Source organism: Canis lupus, chromosome 15 (genome assembly GCF_048164855.1).
Source record: "Canis lupus baileyi chromosome 15, mCanLup2.hap1, whole genome shotgun sequence".
Classification (NCBI taxonomy): domain Eukaryota; kingdom Metazoa; phylum Chordata; class Mammalia; order Carnivora; family Canidae; genus Canis; species Canis lupus.
This window is the reverse complement of record NC_132852.1, coordinates 43,607,310-43,627,583: the sequence shown is the minus strand read 5'-3', so window position 1 is coordinate 43,627,583 and position 20,274 is coordinate 43,607,310. Positions and strand designations below refer to the sequence as shown.

The 20,274-nt window shown below is 46.5% G+C and overlaps 1 protein-coding gene and 1 long non-coding RNA gene across 9 annotated transcripts in view; one reads left to right on the top strand and one right to left on the bottom strand.

Moving 5' to 3' along the window:
• The window catches only part of PAXIP1 (PAX interacting protein 1), a 49,978-nt gene extending 43,966 nt beyond the window's left edge, over positions 1 to 6,012 (bottom strand). The window contains exons 1-2 of one of the 6 annotated variants that reach the window (XR_012007777.1): positions 5,847 to 6,012; positions 1,853 to 1,987 (exon numbers count right to left, since the gene is read on the bottom strand). Coding sequence is in view for 1 of the 6 variants with exons in the window: in XM_072776852.1 (XP_072632953.1) it covers positions 1,853 to 1,987; positions 5,847 to 5,927 (216 nt within the window). In the remaining 5 variants the exon portion in view is untranslated. Of the gene's footprint in view, positions 1 to 1,852; positions 1,988 to 2,173; positions 3,260 to 3,283; positions 4,797 to 5,846 lie in introns of those variants that run through there. The other 5 variants (XM_072776852.1, XM_072776853.1, XM_072776854.1 and 2 more) reach the window with 5 other exon arrangements.
• Positions 6,013 to 6,507: 495 nt separating this feature from the next.
• LOC140604992 (uncharacterized) lies at positions 6,508 to 8,524 on the top strand. Of its 3 annotated transcripts, none has more exons than XR_012007776.1 (3): positions 6,508 to 6,884; positions 7,521 to 7,551; positions 7,806 to 8,524. It is a non-coding gene; the product is annotated as an uncharacterized lncRNA (long non-coding RNA). The 3 variants fall into 3 exon arrangements; XR_012007775.1 differs by having other exon boundaries at positions 6,510 to 6,839; XR_012007774.1 differs by lacking the exon at positions 6,508 to 6,884 and having other exon boundaries at positions 7,150 to 7,551.
• The last annotated feature ends 11,750 nt before the right edge of the window (positions 8,525 to 20,274 follow it).

The window sequence follows — 20,274 nt, the reverse complement described above, 5'->3', positions numbered from 1 at the left end:
TAAAATGAAGAAGACTGGTTTTTTTTAGCTCAGAATTCTAGCAAGAACTGATCACCATTTTGAAATGTTATCTCCCAGCTGGCGACCCAGCCTATGAGCTCTGGGGACCAGTCCACATCCATGGCAGCCACTTCACATCTGACCAGTCCCGGCAGCTCACCTTTTTACCCCATCCTTGTGGACCTGTGCCCAAGGATCTACACATTGAAATACATATTATTTATTTTCTTTTCTTTTTCTCCTTTACGTTTCAGTTTGGGCAATTTATACGTAAATATAAATGCACATCCATGTGTACATATGTTCTAAACTATGTGTTCTGTTACACGCAAATAAAGAGAGAGTAAAGAGGGTATTACAAAGTGCTTGCTGCAAGAAGGGATTTGAGTGTCACCAGATTTAAGAACCACTGCTCTAAATGGTCTGGCAACAATGACTCTGGCCCCAACATTTGTCAGTAAGGCTGCCCTTTTAAGTTTCACTCTGCAACCTACACAATCTACATGAAGTCACTGTCCTGAGACAATGGGCTCCAAGCTGCTGAGGAAGTGCAGACACTGTCCCCATGGCTAAGGAGAATGGAAGCAAACCAGAGACAAAAGTAGGGTCCCAGGGAGGTAAGTGCACGAGCCCACAGCCCACTGCCTGTCATGAGTCTGTCTCTCTTACCAAGTGGGGTCAAGTGAAGGGAGCAGGCAACCTGCTGACATGTGGGCTTCACACAGGAGCTGGCCACAATGAAATAAGCCATCTAGTGCAAGATCGTGACCACTCTATTTCAGTGCTGCAAATTAATAGTTACTCTGACCGAAACAGCCGTCTCTGGAGAGTCTGGTTTCTGAGAACCTTCTCGTGAGACAGATCTGCTTTCAGGTTTATTTTCAAAAATCAGATTTCTAAGCCTGCAAGGCAGTTTCAGACCCTGGGTACCGATAAGGTACAGACTTCCCAGGGCCGGTCAGCTTCTTTGTATCCCAGCCAAACTTAATGGCAATCTTTCCTAACTCCTAGCCTCTCTTGTTATTAAACCACAATCACTTTCATACTGATTTTAAGGCAAAGTACTTGACAGCCTAAAAAAAGAGTGGTAATGGAACTGAACTATTTTAAAACAAATAAATAATACCTATGATTAGAAAAAAATTAAGGGACCAAAACTACAAAATTTTATTTCAAAACATGCATTTAACATCAGGCATTTAACTATGAGCAGCAAGAGAACAGCACAGTGTGCAGATCAACAAAATCTGACCATGTCACCTACCTGAGCCGAGGCCTCCACTTTCTAAAATAAACCACCCAGAGTCAGCTAGATAGTGGTACCAATGATGGCCACCGGGTGGACAGTGTCCCAGTCATGGTGACCAATGTCAGAGAGCAGTTAAACAGCACAGCAAACCAGGACAGGACTCCCTCCAACATGTCTAGGTGGAAATTAAGACCACTTGCTGTAGTAGGGATGGAAGTGGCCTGCTCGAGTTGTCACGTCCTGACAAGACTGCCCACTTGGGATCGAGCACACTGTCTTAGGAGTCCCCAGTGCCCAGCGCTGGAAGATGACACACCCATTTCCTGGACACATCCTTGGCATAGAGAGCTGCAGGCAGAGATGAACCGGGGCCACGCCATAGCAGGTGCATGAGCTGAGCAGTTCAGAGTTACCTGCACGTGCAGAAACCTTGCCACAGTATGATTTAATGCAAAGGGCCTTATGCTGCAGTCGGATACTGGTGTGTTCAAAGAGCTCTGATGGCCTGGCAGCTTCCCATACAAGACAGTACTTCGGCAAGACCCTGTATCGATTTCAAGGCACACGATGAAGTGTGTAAAATTAATAAGATTTACTACTGACCTTAACTACAGGTAAATCAAAGACTTCACGAGCTTCTCCAACCTCAGGGTTATCCCCGTCTTCTGAGATTATGTGTGAGGCTAGCGCATTGTAGGATACTTCCTTAGCTTTCCCAGCTTTGAGAAGCTGGATAACCTTCAAAAAACCACACAAATTAAAATGAAAAACATTGCATTTCATTCCTGATTTCCACAAATTGTTGTGAATGAAAATGCTAATAAAAACATACCATATTCACCACACAATTAATAACCTTTTACTGAGTCATATGCAATCAAACATTTGAGAGCAGAGGAAAGCAGCAGATCCCAATCCACTGACCAAGTGAACATGAAGGCTGTGAGCTGGGCACTAGCTGGTCTCTGTCCTGAGGACTGAAGATCTGACAGGCAGCCAGGACAGTGCTGAGAGGGCAACCAGGCTCAACCCTCAAGGTTTAGGAACAGGTAGTTTCATCACAAATGGGAAAGTTTCCAGAAAAGGAGCTAAAATGAGCAGATTCTTGATGAATTTAAGGACTTAGTGAGACAAAAATACATGGGCTGTTGGAGGGGAGAGAGGGTAGCAGCATTCAATACACCGGACAGGTGATAGGGTCTAACAGTCATGTGCTACACACACATGGGTTTTATTCTCCTATAGAAGCGTCTTCTGGAGCGACACAAGGGTTTTCAGCAGGGAAATGGCCTGACCAGATTTGCTGAAATAGATTGGATTGCGTTTGAGATAACAGCAGGAATCCAGGGTCACAGACCAAAGAACTATCACTAGGGGTTAGGAAGAAGAAACAAGTGCCTGGGAGAGGTAGGAGTGCAAGAAAAAAAGCCTGGGGACACAAGAATAGCCTCCACTGAGGAACATGTTATGAGCACACAGGCGAGGAAGAAGAAAAGTACTTTAGTCTGGGGCACATCCTTCTCATGCCAGGTGGAAGGGCTAGGAAAATGCCTGGGCCCCCACCAGATGGGAGTCAATGGTGGCCAAAGTTCTGAGAGTGAGGTCCCCAGGTGCAACGCAGTAAATAGACTGGAGGCTACTCACAGGCCAGAGACTTCAGGGACAGGTGCAGGTGAGGGCAGAGCCTGAGAAGCCCAGGTGCGCACCACATAGGAAAGCGAACTGATGCCCACAACGCTTAATTTACCCACAAGGTGGACAACTTTTTCAGGATGTTTTATTGACCATCCAGAGGTAGCAACTGGGACCAATGCTCAGTATTTGTTTAGTAAGTGAAAACCAGTAGGTGTAGCCACACGTCACCTCCAAACTTCTTTAGTTTTCACATCCACTCGACTTGACCCACAGAAAATGGTACCCTCCTCTATCCACCCTCCAGTCTGCATTTCCAACCCTACCACATTTTTTAGGAGTCATGAGATTTCAATCTCTCCCTTTCCACCCAAGAACAAAGAAGGCCTCGCTGGTCCTCACATGCACTCACACACCTCCAGGCTCCTTCTCTGCTTCCTCTTCCTGACAGATCACTTGGAACCGTCCAAGATGTCTTCACTTCCTGCTCACTCTTCACCCACCGTCGCCTGCCTTTTCTACAACTCTGCTGAAATACTAATTTTTTCATGGACTTGAAGGGTGCCCAAACTTGTAGCTTCTTTCTAATCTTCACACTACTAAATCTATTACTAGATTTAGCTCATGTCACTCTTGCACTAGGTGTACTGATCACCCTGGTGTGTTTCAAATACATCAATGCTTCTGTTCCTCAGCACACATTTAACACGAAAAACATCACCTTACCCTATTAATTTCAGGGTATAGCTCAACACCCCACTGATACGACAACTACTTTCAAAAAGTTCAAGGGATCCCTGGGTGGCTCAGCGGTTTGGTGCCCACCTTCAGCCCAGGACGTGATCTTGGAGTCCCGAGATGAATCCCACATCGGGCTCCCTGCATGGAGCCTGCTTCTCCTTCTACCTGTGTCTCTGCCTGTGTGTGTGTGTGTGTGTCCCTCTCTCATGAATGAATAAAACCTTAAAAAAAAAAAAAAGTTCAGTGGTGCCTCTTCCTAAGCACCTCACATTTATAATTTAAAGTCTGTCCTTGCCACACCTACCACCCTACACCACCATGTCTTCCGGTGTGCTCCCCATCCCCAGCAATGAAGGGTTCTTGAGAGGAATCAGTTCTTCTCATCTTCAGTCCAATGCTTTAACAGGTGCTAGATGTTCAATACACATGAACTTTCTGAATCCATATTTATAAGATTCAGGGAATCAATGTTCTGGCTCTAAATCATTTAGAAAATCTACTGTTTCACATCAAAGTAGTTTGCCAAGGACATTTTTAAGCACTTAGATTTGACTCATAGTTGAGCAAATATGGTTCCAATTCAGCTCATTCCAGGTTTTAAGTAACATTTGATTCAAGTCCCCCATAAGAGCCAAAGTCCTAAAATGAAATAAAGAGAGTAGGAAGGAGGTGGGGGAGAAGGTTGGATAGTGAAAGACAGGAAAATTATCAATACCGGAAAAAGCTGCCACTGCTACAGGCATTCATCATGATCTCTATGGGTTCAACACCGGTTTACCTTTAAATTCAAGGACCAGTCTCTTCACCCTACAGTTACAACAGAACAAGGGTCCACCCTGAAAGTCACACAAGGGAGTTTAGTTTACTAAGATACAAACAGACCAGCCTCTACAAGGTCAAGACCAATCAACCTTCCATAATTCTTTCCATGCCAACCAAGATCATTGGTTAAACATCTGTCTCCACTCTTGAGGACGAAGGTCTGATCACCTGGCTCCAAGTCTCTTCACCTCCAAGCTTAGCCCTCATAGCATATAAGCCACCCCAGGTAATTTTACCTGCACAAACTTTAATAAAAAGAATGTTGTGAAGATTCACCTGAAATAGATATTCAACTAAAATTCACTTCCACAGTGCAAGAGTAACACCCTGACGTTTAAACAGATGTATTACGGGGTGGGGGGGGGTGGGGTGGGGTGGGGTGGGAGTGGGGGGCTTAGAAAAAACTGTATCTTTTGGTATGGGCCTGTTCAATGTTCACAATTTTAGTGCTACCTGGATATCTTCCACATTTACTGTTTAATCCCAATTAGGAAAATCAAGAAATAGGAATTAGAGGGTTTCAAACGAAGCACTTCCCACATGATTGCAGCTGCACAGCCCAGCCCTGTGAGCTCTGGTGGCTGGCCACACCAGGGGCTGTTCACTACACCCCAGCAGCCTGGACCTGGGGTTCCCACCTGAGCTCCATTCCCTTCACCTTGTCCCCACTCTTGGGCCCCCTGTTCTGGGAGCACAGGCACATGGGGTGGGCAACAGGAAGGATGCTCCTGCTCCAAATCTGCCTCAGAAAGAAGCAAAGTAGCAACTGGCTGAGGTGGCAGATGGGTTTGGGGGACTTACCTATGCGACAGGATGCCGGACCCCCACCAGGCAGAGGCCCGAGACGTGGCCCCCCACCCCATGTCCTCCCCTCCTCTCTGGTCAGGAAGTAGCCCCCTCTACTGATGGTCCCAGTAGGGCATGACCCAGATCTCCACGCCTCCCTTCATGCTCCCTCTAATCCTGGGTCCTTTAGAGCCCCCGTGTTCCAGCCTCCAGGCCGCGGGTCTAGAAGTCGGCCCCCAGGTCCCCTGCCGTAGGTCCCCTCGCTGGGTCTGCTTCGGAAGGTCGCTCCCCTGGGCTCGCCGGTCGCAGGTCCCGCAGGACCCCCACCCCGGGTCCTCCACCTGCCCTCCGCGGGTCAGCTCCCGAAGGTCCCTCGGCCGCCCCCCAGGTCCCCTCCCGCAGGTCCCTTCCCCCGGCCCCTCGGCCCCTCGGCCCCCCAGCCCCGGGCCTGCTCGGCGCCCGGCGGCCCAGCGTCGGCGCAGCCAGGCCGGCGGCCCGGGCGGCGGGGCCCAGACGTTCTGCGGCCAGGCGCGCGCCCGCGGCGGGAGCAGGGACGGGACGGGGACGGCGACGGGGACGCGGCGGGCGGAGGGCGCGGGCGGGGGCGGCGCGGTACCTGCGGGTCGATGTCGCCCACCGCGTAATACTTGACCTCTCGGAACATCTCCTCGGGAACTTTGGGCGCCGGGTCCGACATGGTCGCGGCGGCCGCAAGGCTCCGCGGCGGCTCCCGCCCCGCCCCGCGGGGCCCGCTCCCCAACCGCGCGGCCGGGGCCCGGTCCTGCGAGTCGGGCCCGCTCCCCCGCCCTCCGCGCCCCCGCCCGCGCCGAGCGGCCCAAGCGCGGGAGCCGCGCGCGCCCTGCGGGACGCACCATCCCGCCGGCCGCCGAGGGGGAGCGCCGAGGGCCCGGCCGCCCGCCGGCGCCGCCCCCCACCTCCCCCGCGGCTCGAACCTCCGCGGGCACGGCCCCCACGAGGCCCGCTCCACACACCCGGAACCCGGAGCCGCCGCCGCCTCGAGAGGCGGACCCCGAGGACGCGGACAAACGCGCCCCCCCCCCGGCGCGGTCCGAGTGGGCCGGTCCCGGGAAAGAAGGGAACGCGGAGGCCCCTCCCGTCAACACGCGCGGCCGCTCGGGCTGCGCAGGCGCGCGGCGCGGGGGGCGGGGCTTGCGGCCGGCGGCGGAGGCGATGGCGGCGCGGGGCGGCCTCGGGCCCCGGAGGGACTCCTGTCGCCGCCGGCCGCCCGACGGGACCGAGGTAACGCCGCAGCGCCCGCGGGCGACAGAGGTCGGGTCTCGGGCGCTCGGCCCCGGCCGAGGGGCGGGCGCCGGACGGCGTGCGGGACGGAGGGCGCCGCGGCTGGCCGGGATCCTGGGCCTCGCCGGTGGGCGTCTCGCCGTCGCACCCGCAGCGCACTCCTGCCGAGGGAGGCCCTGCCCCCCCCACACACAGCCCCCGGCGGCGGCCCGTCGTGACGTGCGCGTTCTGACGTCACCCTGCCGGCGCCGCCCTGACGCGTCCTCTCCCTGATGTCACCCGGCGGCGCCGCGGAGCTGGCTGCTGTCACCTGCTGAGTGGTCAGCGTTCTCGAGTCCGTGCGAGTGCGGTTGGTTTTTTAAAGACCCGGGAACCTCCGGAGTTCCGTTCTGGGGTCTGCCTGAGCTGTGCGGTCTGCGGGGACGGGCGCTCGGGGCGGAGCAGGACGGGGTGGTGGGACCGGGGAGGACGAGGCAGGATAGGGAAGGATGGGGAGGACGGGAGAAGACGGGGTGGTGGGACCGGGGCAGGACAGGGCAGGGTGGGGGAAGATGGGGGGGATGGGGGAGGACGGAGCAGGACGGGGTGGTGGGACCGGGGCAGGACAGGGCAGGGTGGGGGAGGATGAGGATGAGGAAGGACGGGGAGGACGGAGCAGGACGGGGTGGTGGGACCAGGGCAGGACAGGGCAGGGTGGGGGAGGATGAGGAAGGACGGGGAGGACGGAGCAGGACAGGGTGGTGGGACTGGAGAGGAGGCAGCAGGATAGGGGAGGTTGGGGAGGATGGAAGAAGATGGGGTGGTTGGACTGGGTAGCCCAGGAGGACGGGAGAAGAAAGGGAAGGATTGGTGGGGGTGTTGGCTGGCCGGGGAGAACCAGGCAGAACGAGGAGGAGGGAGCAGGACAGGGAAGGATGGAAGAAGATGGAGCAGGATGGGGAAGGATAGAGCGGCCGGGGAGGACAGGGCAGCTGGCTGGAGGGCGCCTCGCCGGGTGCGTTTGGACTCATCACTCCCTGTGTGCTTGCAGCCAGCACATTCCTGCGATGAAAAATAAAAACGTGAGTGCTTGTTTGAATAAGAGCTGCCCTCCTTACTCTGAGTACCTGACAACTTATTTGATGTTGGTTACATTTTATGTTCAATGTTAAGAAAATGGGAGTGTAATAAATCCCTTGTATAAAGACTGAATCAAAATTAGCTGGCCCTGTTATAGTATGACAGGACTCCTTTAGCTCTCTCCTTCTCTGGTTAAACACAAACTGCATAATTTTAAAAGATGTAAAGCATACCAAGCAAGTGTTTTGTTTTCTAGGTTAGAAAACTTGTCCGGTTTAGCAGAACAAACCTACTCTGCTGGGACTCAAGAGTGGACAAGGAGGATGGAAGTAACATCTGTATACATCTGCTCCGTGTAAAATGCCAACCTGTCATCCCCAGGGAGGTGCATGGGCCCATGGTGCACATGTGTGCACCTTGCACCTGCAGCAGGAGGGCCAGGCGTCAGCACCCAGGAAACACTCTCAGGGTGTGCTCAACAGGGCCACTTTGCCAGGGACCAACAAATAAAAACCTCTAGACAAGATCAATTTCACATGGGTGCTAGATGCTCTGAGGAAGTCAACAAGACTGGCATCCTGAACCCACCTGCCAAAGGACTTGAGAAGGCAGTTCAGTTTTTTAAAATTAGCCCTACGACTCATAAAAATGATTCTCGCAAAAGGTTCACTTCTTAAGATGTCCATACGCAAAATTATGGAAGAAAAATACCATGTTGAGATGGCTGTATTTTCTTCACAAATAGATATTTCTTGTTGATTTTTGTGGCACTTAGAAGATGTCCCAGATTAGAGATAATAGTATCTTTTGATTAAACAGAAGCTTTGCACTTCACTTTGATGCACGTACTACCCTCAGATATGATACTATTAATAGTTTTACACTCCTTCCAGCAAAGTTCAAACCATGGTCATTTCGCTGATAATCAGCCTTCAGATAACAAACAGATAATAAACAGATATTGCTTGATGCTTATATGGTAAATAGGGTCATACATTTCTTGTTTTCTGTTTTGCAAGTTCGATGGCCCAGGGCTACAAAAAAGTGCAGTGTGAAATTGAAAAAGCAAAACTAGAGCTGAGAATACTTCAGTCATACTGGTGGGAATTTGAAGTGTTATTGAGAAAAGTATTTACAAATGGCTTTTTTTAATGCATCTCTATATAGTATAGAACACTCAGCCTTGTTCTCATATTTTGTTCAGTTCGGATGGTCACACACCCCTTAAAGTTAGATATTAGCACTGTTTAGTAAACCTTTCATCTAGGTTTATAGACTACAACATTTAACCTTTCTCATAAAAGGAGATACTTACGTTAATGTTAGAGGCACAAACAAGCCAGAGTCTTAGAGAACCTGGGAACCCCAAGGGTGTTGTTTATGGGAAAGGTTTGGTCAACTCCCACACAGCACAGTTGCCACCAATAGTCATCTAACTAATGTATAAAAACTAGAAAACACAAGGAAAAAGTAAATTACCCCAAATCCAATCCCCAGAAGCAAACACTTAAAGTTCTTCCAGACATTGTCACATAGAAAGATATTTCCTCCTTAAAAAAAATTATACTACACATGCTCTTCTGTTGCCACTTAAAAAAGAATTGTCCTTTCTTGTCAGTACATATATCTGCATTATTTAATGCATATGCAGTACAGGTTTTTAATGTACCTGAATTTAACCAACTGTTGCACATTTGTTTCCAGTGTAACAATTACAATGCTGCAGTGAAGCAGTTATCTTAAAAATATACATGCATGTGTGATGTCCTGTATACTATCCCACTCTCAAAGTTAGAAAGTATGTCCTACACCTGTCTCCCATCACTCTGAGCACAGTGCCTAGCATGCGGTATATTAGCCAAGAGGACTTAAATCAGCAGTTCTCCACTATGGGCAGTTTTGCCACCCTGTCCAGATGGTGTCCAGACAGACAAAATGTCTGGAAACATTTTTGATTGTCAGGACTAGAGGTGGGGCACTACTGATATTTTGTATAGAGGCCAGGGAGCTGCTAAATATTGTACAATATGCAGGACAGCCCCCACAGCATAAGCCTGTGCAAAATGTCAACAGCACCACTATGGAGAAACCGTGTTTAAAATGATGGAACAAACTACATTCCACTGAATTAAGACATTGAGATTTTCTTGCACACAACTAGGTGGCTTGCTCAATTAGCTTTCCTCCAAATGGGCACCTAGGGCTTCTGTCATTCTGTGCCTTTGCTGTCTGAGAGCCATTTGCTTTCAGATATTCAGACCGAAAGAAAGCTCACAATATCATGCAGGAAGTTCTACGGCCTGGAAAGAGCATCACACTTCTGCGCCCAACCACTTCCATTAGCCAAATCCTAGTCTTGTGACCCCCACCTAAACTGCAAGGAAGGCTGGGAAGTGTTGTCTTCTATTTATCTAGGAAAAGGAAATGGGATCTTTGGCATCTTGCCGACTTCTGTCCCTTTTTTTTTTTTTAATTTATTTTAAAAACTACAAATTAAGATTGGAGAATGCCAACATAACACAAAATTGTTAGATAATCTCTTTAAATACCATGTTTGTGTATAGCTGCTCAATAGGTATTTGTTGAATCATAATTTTTATTTTTAAAAGATTTTATTTGTTTGAGAGAGGGAGAGAGAATATGAGGCAGACTCCGCACTGGGCACAGACCCTGACGCGGGGCTCAATGCACAGCCATGAGATCGTGACCTGAGCTGAAACCAAGCCTAACCAACTGAGCCACTTGTGCCCCAATAGTGTGTTTTGTTTTTGTTTTTGTTTTTTTTAAGCAATCAGGTATTTATTGAGGGCCTGCAATGGACCTGCTGGTTATCTTACATCATCTTCCCACCCTCAGATCTACACTCCATCCTTCACCTTGTTCTCTGTCCCAGGACCCTGACCTGACTGGGTTGTATAGTCTCCCTCATACACTGGCTTCCAGGTGAATTTGCTGAAGAGGGAAGCCCAGCGGAGGTTGAGATTAGGCTGTTTATTTCCCACATTCCACATCAAGTTGGCTTGAGCTGGCAAAGTAACTAACCTGTCCTGCACAACCTTCTCCAACCGGGGTCTTGCCAGCTTGCCTTCCTCTCTTTCTTCTCTTTGGACCTAGGCTCCTCCATTATCCACACATCCTGCCTACACCTTTGTGAGTAGTACATTTAAAAACCAACTCGCTCAGATGACCCTGATTTGAGCGTGCTGCTTCAGTTGCAACCCTAGCTGGTATTATAGACATGAAAACCCGATGGGAACAGTGGGAAACGTTTTCTTTCAAATACGATACTATGTCTGCCCTAAAAAAAAAAAAACACTTACAGGTATCTAGGATACCCAAGCCAGGCATGAGTGGAATTAGTGAGAAATACAGAAGATATTGAGAGAAGGGGTCCCCATGTGCTTAGATAGCTAGGGAAGACTTCTTGTGTGGAGTGGATAAGAAGTAATCCTCAGGGAGATCACAGATGAGCGGCGTGAGGTCAGAAGGCTGGTGTTACTGAATAGAAAGTTGCACGTTTTAGATATTAAGTCATTGATTATTTTATACGAGTAAAAAAATGGGGAACAATACAAAATAAATAGGTTATGTTTAGTGTATGAAGATCTTGGACCCCCACCAGAGCAGACTGTTGCATTTGAGGCATAGAATCATCCTGTAGCTGTGGGAATAGGAGAAAATAGCCTGTTAGCTATTTAAAGTGAAGTGGTTTGTGACAACCTGGTTGCAGGATTAACTGCGGCATCATTTATGTCATGGACTTTGAAGTATGTGGAAATAAAGTCGTCATTGTGAGTAGTATTGACCGTTTGATGTGAAGCACTAAACAGCATTAACATGCCAAGAAATTAGAACACATTTGTTTATAGTAATTAAAATGAACGAGTTCAGCATTCAAATTTGGGGGAAGAATTATGCCCCATCAGCTGCTACTAGCGCTTCATGGAAGCCACCTTGATCAGATGGGCTACATTTAATTTCTCTCTGTGTTCACGGGCACCAGCCACAGGAAGTACATGCTGAAGCAAGAGAGCCCTGGAATTTGGAAGATTCCCTACAAATTGGGGCCACTCGCCTTTGCAGGTGAGATCAAGTATCTATCAAAGAGCTCCTGTTCATCAAAACTCTTCTGGGTGGTGGCTTTTGGGAATCTCAATTGGCTTACCTTCACAGGGTGGGTCCCATGAAAGGGCCTTGACCACAGTGCCCCACGCTCTTGTCGATTGCATGTAGCTTGAGAACATCGTAAACAGGATGGGGAGTCCAAAGACTGCCAAGAGGATACCTGCTCAGATATTTTTAGGTGTAGAAACAGCACTGCCAATGAACTACACACCAAAACCATTATGCTATTACTTTGAGACTTTCTCCAGAGGTTAGAAACGAGTATCCAAAGCTCATCTGGACTGGCATGACAGTTTAAGATTATAGAGAGAGCTGGGTCTCTGCAAAAATATATGCCTAATTTTATCTCATGGTTCACCAACTAATTAAGACTGTAAGTGAGGATCTGGTTCTGAACTCTGTCGCACTGATAAAGATTTTTTTTTTTTTTACTGATAAAGATTTTAATACCTTGACTCTAATTTGCTGAGCCATTCCTTCTCTTTGGGTCTATCTCCATCTTCAAGGTATTGTGAGTCAACCTCACTTCTCTAATAGGATATTCCGACGATGAGAAGCCTGAGGCCCAGAGAACTTAAGTATCTTGCCCCTAGTCACAGTTACTCGCAGAATTTGGGCTAAATCCATCTTTTTGGATTTATTCTCATTTATTCTTTAGAAGAATTAAAAGGAACAAGGTTTAATTTCACCTATAACAGAAGCAGGAAAAAAGGTACTCTCTAAAAATAGTATTCGTGGTATGGAAAACTTAGCTTTGTATCAGTTAAATAGTCCACTGATACATATTTTTGTAGCTAACATCTATTCCTCCTTTGGAATTGGCTGACAACGAAGAGATGATAGTTATATCTAAGTTCAAAACTTACCAATTTTAGTCTTGTGTCAGTTTTAATTTTCTGATTTAATTAGTTTCCTAATTAGAAGGGGTTAAATTAATTAACCTCATTATTTACTATATATTTAATGATTTCTCCTCTATTGGGAGTTACTTAATTTTCAATAATTGGAAAGCTTGTGACAAGAGGGAATATTGCCAAGTTTTATACTTACTGCTTGATGATCAAGGCAAGAACAGGACAGGCTGAAGGGGATTTTAGGTGAGGTATCAGGTACATGCAAAGGCCATTTCCTCCTTATTTTGAAACATGGTAAATGTAAAAACAGGTTGAGATTCCATAATTTCTATCAAATTAGAACTCAGTGGATATGTCTTGTATTTAAAGTTAAAAGATATCCTAGGACATAGGATTTTATAAGAAATAGCCCTACCACATGATCTTAGTTAAGGACAATAAAATAATCATAAAGCTTTGAATAATGCTAGATAATCATAATGGCTTTCTGAAATTACCACCCATATAAATGGCACAGTAAAATATTCAGATTTTCCTCAGACTTGTTAACAGACTACATCAATGACATTTGAGATGACCCAGTAAAACCATGACCTAATATCCATATGGCTTGTGGAAACCACATAGGCCTGTTCTTTTGGGTGTATGTATGTGTTTATATAAATAATTTGTGGATAGCTATGTTTTAAAGACATGATACAGACACACACAAAGATTAAACAGTTTTTCAAAGAGCAAAAATGAGACTGGATCTGTAAAATGGCTGGATTTTTCTCTTCCCCACTTTCCAAATACATCCTCATGTAGATTGGAGTGATCAGTCCTATGCTGTGCAGAGAGTATCAGAGACAGCACATGGCTGTCCACTTACCCAGGCCTCTTCATTGCCGCCTGTCCATAGCACAGCACTACCTGGCAGAAGCTCAGGTCCGCCATAGGTTACATGAGGGAAGCTTGGGGGCACGGGTGGTGGTGGTGGTACAGTTTTAAACGCAGATCTAACATATTTAGAAAAATGAAGTGTCTGGTTATAGGAAGTGCACTTCTGTTGAGCAAACATTTATTGAGCATGAGGGAGCACGGCAAATAGGCATTGCTAAGCCATCAAGATGCCCCCTCAGAATGAGAGACATTCTTTTTTTTTTAAGATTTTATTCATTTGAGAGAGAGAGTGCATGTGTGCACAGGGGGAGGAGTAGAGAGAGAAGGACAAGCAGACTCCTTGCTGAGCATGGAGTCCAATGTGGGGCTCGATCCCATGACCCTGAGATCACAACCCGGGCTGAAGTCAAGAGTTGGATGCCCCTGACTGAGAGCTGTTCCCTAAGCAGCATATTAAATTCCAACATGAGTAGCATAGGGTCCTGGAATTCAAGCAGGGAGATGCCATGGGGACTGGGGTGATTAAGGCTCTGGCAGGTAATAAGGAGAGGAAGAAGGCACCCATTCCTGTTTGGAGCAGCAGCCTCAGCAGAGGCCCAGCCCAGAACCAACGTGGCAAGACAGCAGCTCCTGACCCAAGGAGGAAGGGGCTGTGGGGCAAGGCTCTGGAAGACACAGAGTGGAGTGGTACACAGTACCACTGTAGTGGATCAAAACCTTTAGAGCAGAGCTGTGTAGGAAGTAACAATGATCACCCACAGTTCTCGTGGATCAGAATCTATCTGTTATGAGGGTGAAAACTGAGCAGTAGGAGCTGGTCTTCCATTTGATCCCATTTGGAAGATACCTGCCCTATCAGTGTAAAGCAGGCATAATACCATACGAGTTCCACAGTGCTTGAGAAGTGCTGGATGCATAGTGCTCCCCTTGGGGGACCCATGCTGCCCATGGTGTCTCACTGCCCATGGGGCACAGTCCAAACCCATTAGCCTGCCATCAGTGAGCACCAGGACCTCCTATACTCCTTGTGGATGCCCCATCATTATCCTCCAGAACTGAGCACCCCAGGCCTGTCTCTGCTACTTGCCTTCCTCCATGCTCTCTTCCCACCAGACTGAACTGTTTGACTTGCCTCAAGCATGGCCACGACTCCATGGCTCTCTGAGGTCAGTTGACCTCTCCCTGTGGAACGACCCTCTCCACTCAACGCACCAGAGCCGATCTTATCTCTTCCTATGGCCAAGATCAAACCCCCACGTCTTGAAACATCTCTCATGACTTGACATAGAATTCTTTTGGTCCTTTCTATTTACAAGTAAATTATGTCAGCAGAGGCTCTTTGGCGTGGATGGAGGATGACTAAGCCAATCAAATAGGAGAGAGTTTATCTCAACCCAGTGTGATGGCTGGTGTGATATGTCTGTGAACCATTTTCAGGGCAAAGGATTTAACAGGGTAGGGAACCTAAAATGTGAGTGCTTGCCTTCACCCCAATACCTAATATTTAAAATACCAAAAAAGACTTTATTTTGAAACACTTCTTCATCTCATATCTCATCCCCACCCCACCCCCACATAATCCCTCCACTACTAATTAAAATAAGTCGTATTTCCCTTAACATGTGTTTCTCCCCCACACACACACACTGTTTAAAGTGGTGCCTGATGTCAGGTAGACACATATTTAAAGGGTGGATGGGGACACCTGGGTGGCTCAGCGGTTGAGCTCCTGCCTTTGGCTCAGGGCGTGATCCCTGGAGTCCCACGATCAAGTACCACATTGGGTTCCCTGCATGGAGCCTGCATCTCCCTCTGCCTATGTCTCTGCCTGCCTCTCTCTCTCTCTCTCTCTCTCATAAATAAATAAAATATTAAAAAAAGAATGGATGGACGTGTTTTGAATGAATTAATATCATCGCTAAGGATTCTTCACCCTAGTTTGGGGGCACCACTAAAGACAGTCATCACTGGGCAAATTTAAAACAAAACTCTTCTCATGAAGTCGCTATGTTAGTGGCTATTGGGTTTTATTTTACAGATGGGGAAATGTTCAGAGAGGTTAAGTCTTGGGTCAGAAAATTTTTGTGTGTGTGAAAGGCCAGGTAAAAAATATTTCAGACATCATGATCTGTAGAGTCTTTTTTTGTTTTCTTTACCTTGGCAGTTGCAGTGGGAAGGCAGCCGTAGACAATGTGCTTACCAATGAGCAAGGCTGTGTTCCAATAGAACTTTACTTGCAAAAACAGGCAGTGGGCCAGATTTAGCCTTTGGGCCTAAGTTTGCTGACGTGGGGTGGGGGGTAAGGGAATCCAGGGTTACAGACTTGAAAGTGGAAGAAACAAAGGCTGACACCCAACAGGTGTGAATGAAGCCACCGGCCTCATGGCCCCCATCGGCACACTTTCTGCTTCACTGTGATAATTCTGCTCTCGGGAGGTCTGTCTGAATGCTTGACCATCAGGAAAACAGGGGGATTAGGGCTAATTAATTAGTCCAGACTTTGAAATCCAGAGAGAAAAGGGCCTCATATTAAGTGCAAATCATCATCCTAAGTAATATATTTGTGGCACTTTCATTAAATTTTCTCTCAAATCTTGAAAAATATGTATCTCCTGGCTGCCAACATTTTCATCTTAGCATAATTATGAAGCCTCCCCAAATAATCATTTTTCAGTTTGTGATACTCAGTGGGGCACAATGCCAGCTGCTGAGACTTGACCGAGCTGTTTGAGACTTATTAGCATGGCACAGGTGAAAATGAGTAAAGTCTTAGTGAAATTCGTTCATAGTATATTGAATATAAATGCCTATTGTGTAGTGACACTCGTGGAAAAAAAAGAAAAGCACTCATCTGAAAGAAGTTATAATAATTCACTGTCTGCCAAGATAAATATAAGGATTTTTAGGCACATTTTCACAAGATATTTCACAAGATAAAACTATTTTTGTTACCAAAAAAAAAAAAAAAGCCAGACATTTCAACACGTGATAACTGTTTTTATGGATAACATGTTCACAAAGAGAAAATGGTGGCAAAATTAGGTATGTGGCTCCTTAAATAAGTTAAAATACATTTTTTTCCATTTCCTAACATGAACAAATATTTTGGACCTTAAGCTTAGAACAAATCTGAGGACTATAAATCTTAAAAAGTGTCACTCTTTATTTATGACATTCTATTTCTAGTCAATTCTAAATTGTTAAATTCTAAATTCTTACATATTTTTCTAAGATATTAATTAAAAACCCAATTAAACCAAAGTTCTAACACTATCCTCTGTTTCCTAAGTAGAAAGTATCTCACTCAATTTAAATCAGCTCATCTTCTGGAGTGCCTGGATGGCTCAGTCAGTGCAGTGTACGACTCTTGATTTCATTTCATGGTCCTGGGATCGAGCCCCACATCAGGCTCCCTACCCAGCACCGAGTCTGCTCCTCCCTCTCCCTTTGCCCCTCCCCATTGCTCATGTTCCAGCTCTCTCTCTCTCTCTCTCTCAAATAAATAAATAAATCTAAAAAAAAAAAATCAGTTCATCTTCTCCCCTTAAGCACCAGCTGCTACTCGCAGAGAATGCAGGAAGTACCTTGCCCGTTGAGAGTATGGAGGCTATAGGATGAATCAGAAAGAAAGTTACAGGAAGGAAACAGCTGGTGTGCTTTGATTGAGTGGCACCGACTATTTCATTTGTAACATCAGAAAATGCACTGGGGTCAGCATTGAGGGTATTGATACTCATCTGCTCCTGTGTTGCTCACATACTCAGTAGAGTCTGCTGCATACCCATAGAGAGAAAGGAAACCAAGCCCATGACAAGCAGAGAGGAACCTCAGTGAACACAGAACCAATCTATTTTCAGAACCCTTTGCATGGGCAACTAGTTTCAATGATTAATTGATTTAATAGAGTTCTGGATCATTCCAACATATTTCTCAGTGGGAGAATTTACTTAATCTGTTTGCCTGTGTGTGTGGGAGCTCTGAGAACATTCACAGGAGTACAAAAAAAGTGTTGAGTGCCATGTTCCATTGCTATAGAAAATTTTCACGTTTTGGAGGGTAGGGGTCATAATATCAGCAACACCGAATTTTTACATTTTAAGCTTTGTCATTTGTTTGTTTCCTTCCATTTATCTACGTGTTTATTAGAATCAGAGAAAGGAGCTTCATTTATACCTTCTTTAGCAGTGATATTTACAGGAAGATTCATCAGAGATTAGCACACTTGAAACTCAATCCATCGATGTTTGCCAGGTTGCCACAATGTGTTGTTATTCTAGGCAGTCCCTTCTTGGAACCCATCCTAGGAACGATTGCTTATATCTTCAATCAGATATTTTCAGATATAAAAGTATTAATTCCAGTCTTCTTGATGCTGAATGAAGGTGCTAAGATGCAAATAAAAATGAGAGGCTTTGCTGGGACTTGAGCAGGGTCACGCCAAACTTTCCCTCCTCTCCCTCCTCCATACTCTCTTCTCAGTTTTCTTCCATGGTGCATACTGATCCTCTCTTCATCTTGTGTGACTCAATGTCATCCCTCCTCTTCACATCTTAAGTGCTCAGATGGGAGGCTTGGAGAAGTTGGGGTTGGTAAGGTAAAACATGCCAGAGGAAGGTTTAAATCAGGAGAAACAGGACTGCTTTTGCCTTGTAAACAGCTTTGAACTACAATTAAGGACAGGTGCTTTCATTTCTGTAAAATTGAATCCTGATTCTTGGAGAAAGATTGCTGGATCACACATTGTTAATTTTAATAGGTCCTCCTTTTCTTTTTTAAGATTTTATTTATTTATTTATTTATTATTTATTTATTTATTTATTTATTTATTTATTTATTTATTTATTCATTCATGAGAGACAGACAGAGAGGCGCAGAGACACAGGCAGAGGGAGAAGCAGGCTCCATGCAGAAGCTGGGTCTCCAGGATCACACCCTCGGCTGAAGGCCGCGCTAAACCACTGAGCCACCTGGGCTGCCCAGATCCTCCTTTTCTATTTGGGATTATTTCCTCCACAAATTAACTTATATTTCCTCCAACAATTTTCGTTACTATCAGCAGTGTGTAAGGTACCTGACTCCCTTACACTCTCATCAACTTTGGATGTTATGCTACTTTTTTTACCCATCAAATTAGAAAAATGAAGATGATTTTAAAAAGCAAACTATAGCATTTCCCTATCTGCGCATAAGATTAAGAGCCTTTTCATGTCTTAATTTGCTGTTAGCACAGCAATTTTCTCATTTTTAATTCACATTCTTGATCAGGAATGCTTTGCAAATTCAACCCTGGTGAGATGTCCTTGGAGGCAAGCGTGTATGTGTTTGTGTACATAAGAAGGTGAGATACATATGTGTGTACAAATTCACACATATACATACATATATACACATATATGTGTGTGTGAAAGACATGTAGCAAGATGTTTACATTGGTGAGCCCAGGTTATAAAACATGCATTCTCATTATTCTTTCAACTTTTTCGGAAGCTTGAACATTTCTCAAAGTAAAATGTGGGAGAAAGACGGCCTCTCCAGTTGGGAGTGTGGTATATCACGTGTCTCTGGGTTTTCCAAGACTCGGACATGGGTTGCCTGACTTCTTCACCTGTCACTCTACATGTCCTCTGGTTTTCAGCTTCTCACTTCCCTGGTCCCTGATCTGTAGGGTGTGTCAGCCCTCAGTGTTCATCTGTCTTCTACCACTGCCCATGAGCTAAATACAAGCAGGTGTCCAAAGCGTGGCATACATTCTCCAGTAGCCAAGCCTCTCTTTATGACTCGCATGGGAGAGCTGCACATAGAGGGATCAAGTAGAGGTTACAGTTACTGAGCAAAAGCTCTGCAGTGGCCAACAGTCTGACCTGCCCATAACTGAAAGCCCTGCATACTGAGAAAACCCTCAGGTAGGAGCAAACTGAGGCAGTTGATCATCCCAACAACTGCGTCCTCCACCTCTGTGAAGGAAGTTACTCTGATGCTTGGTAAAAGAGTAAAGAAGAGTGTCTTCAACGGACAAGAGAGACCAGGCTGAGCTCTGAACACGGCAAAGACAGTGTAGGGTTCGTAGCGGAGGAGCAGCGTAGGGGTCAGGGGACAGAAACCACGGAGAGAAGACATCGAGGATAGGGGAACCCTTGCTGACATGGCCAAATGGGAGTCTTGCTGGAGACAGCCCAAGACTTGGACATCGAGAGTGGGGGACGAGCACCTTGATCGGGTGTCAAGGGCAGGGGTGGTGACGTGATTCTTGCTAAGACCAGGCTGGGCAGATCCAAGATAGGACTAACTGAGAAAGAAGGCTCCCAGGAGCCAGCCAAAGCTCTGTAAAGCAGAGGGTGTCTGCCACTTCCACGCAGCCAGTCAGAGCTCAGACCTGGATAGGTGGCCGGAGGACTGGCACTGCCATCCTGGAGTGAGACCATTCCAGAGGGGGACGGACCGCACCCACGACGCCGAGACTAGGGGTAGGAGAACCGGTCAGTGTGGCCCTGCTCGAGCACAGCCAACTCCGGTCACGCTAGGGGTAGTTCATGAAGACTTCAGAGTGCAGTTCATCGATTTTCTCAAAACCATTAGCCACTTAACCTACCGGAATTATTGTATTGGTGTCACCAAGACCCAAAATCCTTCAGCGACTCCTGAAGGTTTTCCTGGCCACAGGACAACCAAGACCAGCCTTGCACTTAAGAGATCTCACAGTCTGGTTAAAATAATAGGAAGTGGTTTTCATAAACATGTTAATTCACCAAAATTGGTCTCTTTTTTTTTTAGAGGTCATTTACATATTGAGGGTAAAGGCCATGGAAGAGAAGTTTTGTGACCTAAGTAGAGTATATGAAATGAGAATTTTTACATGTAACATCA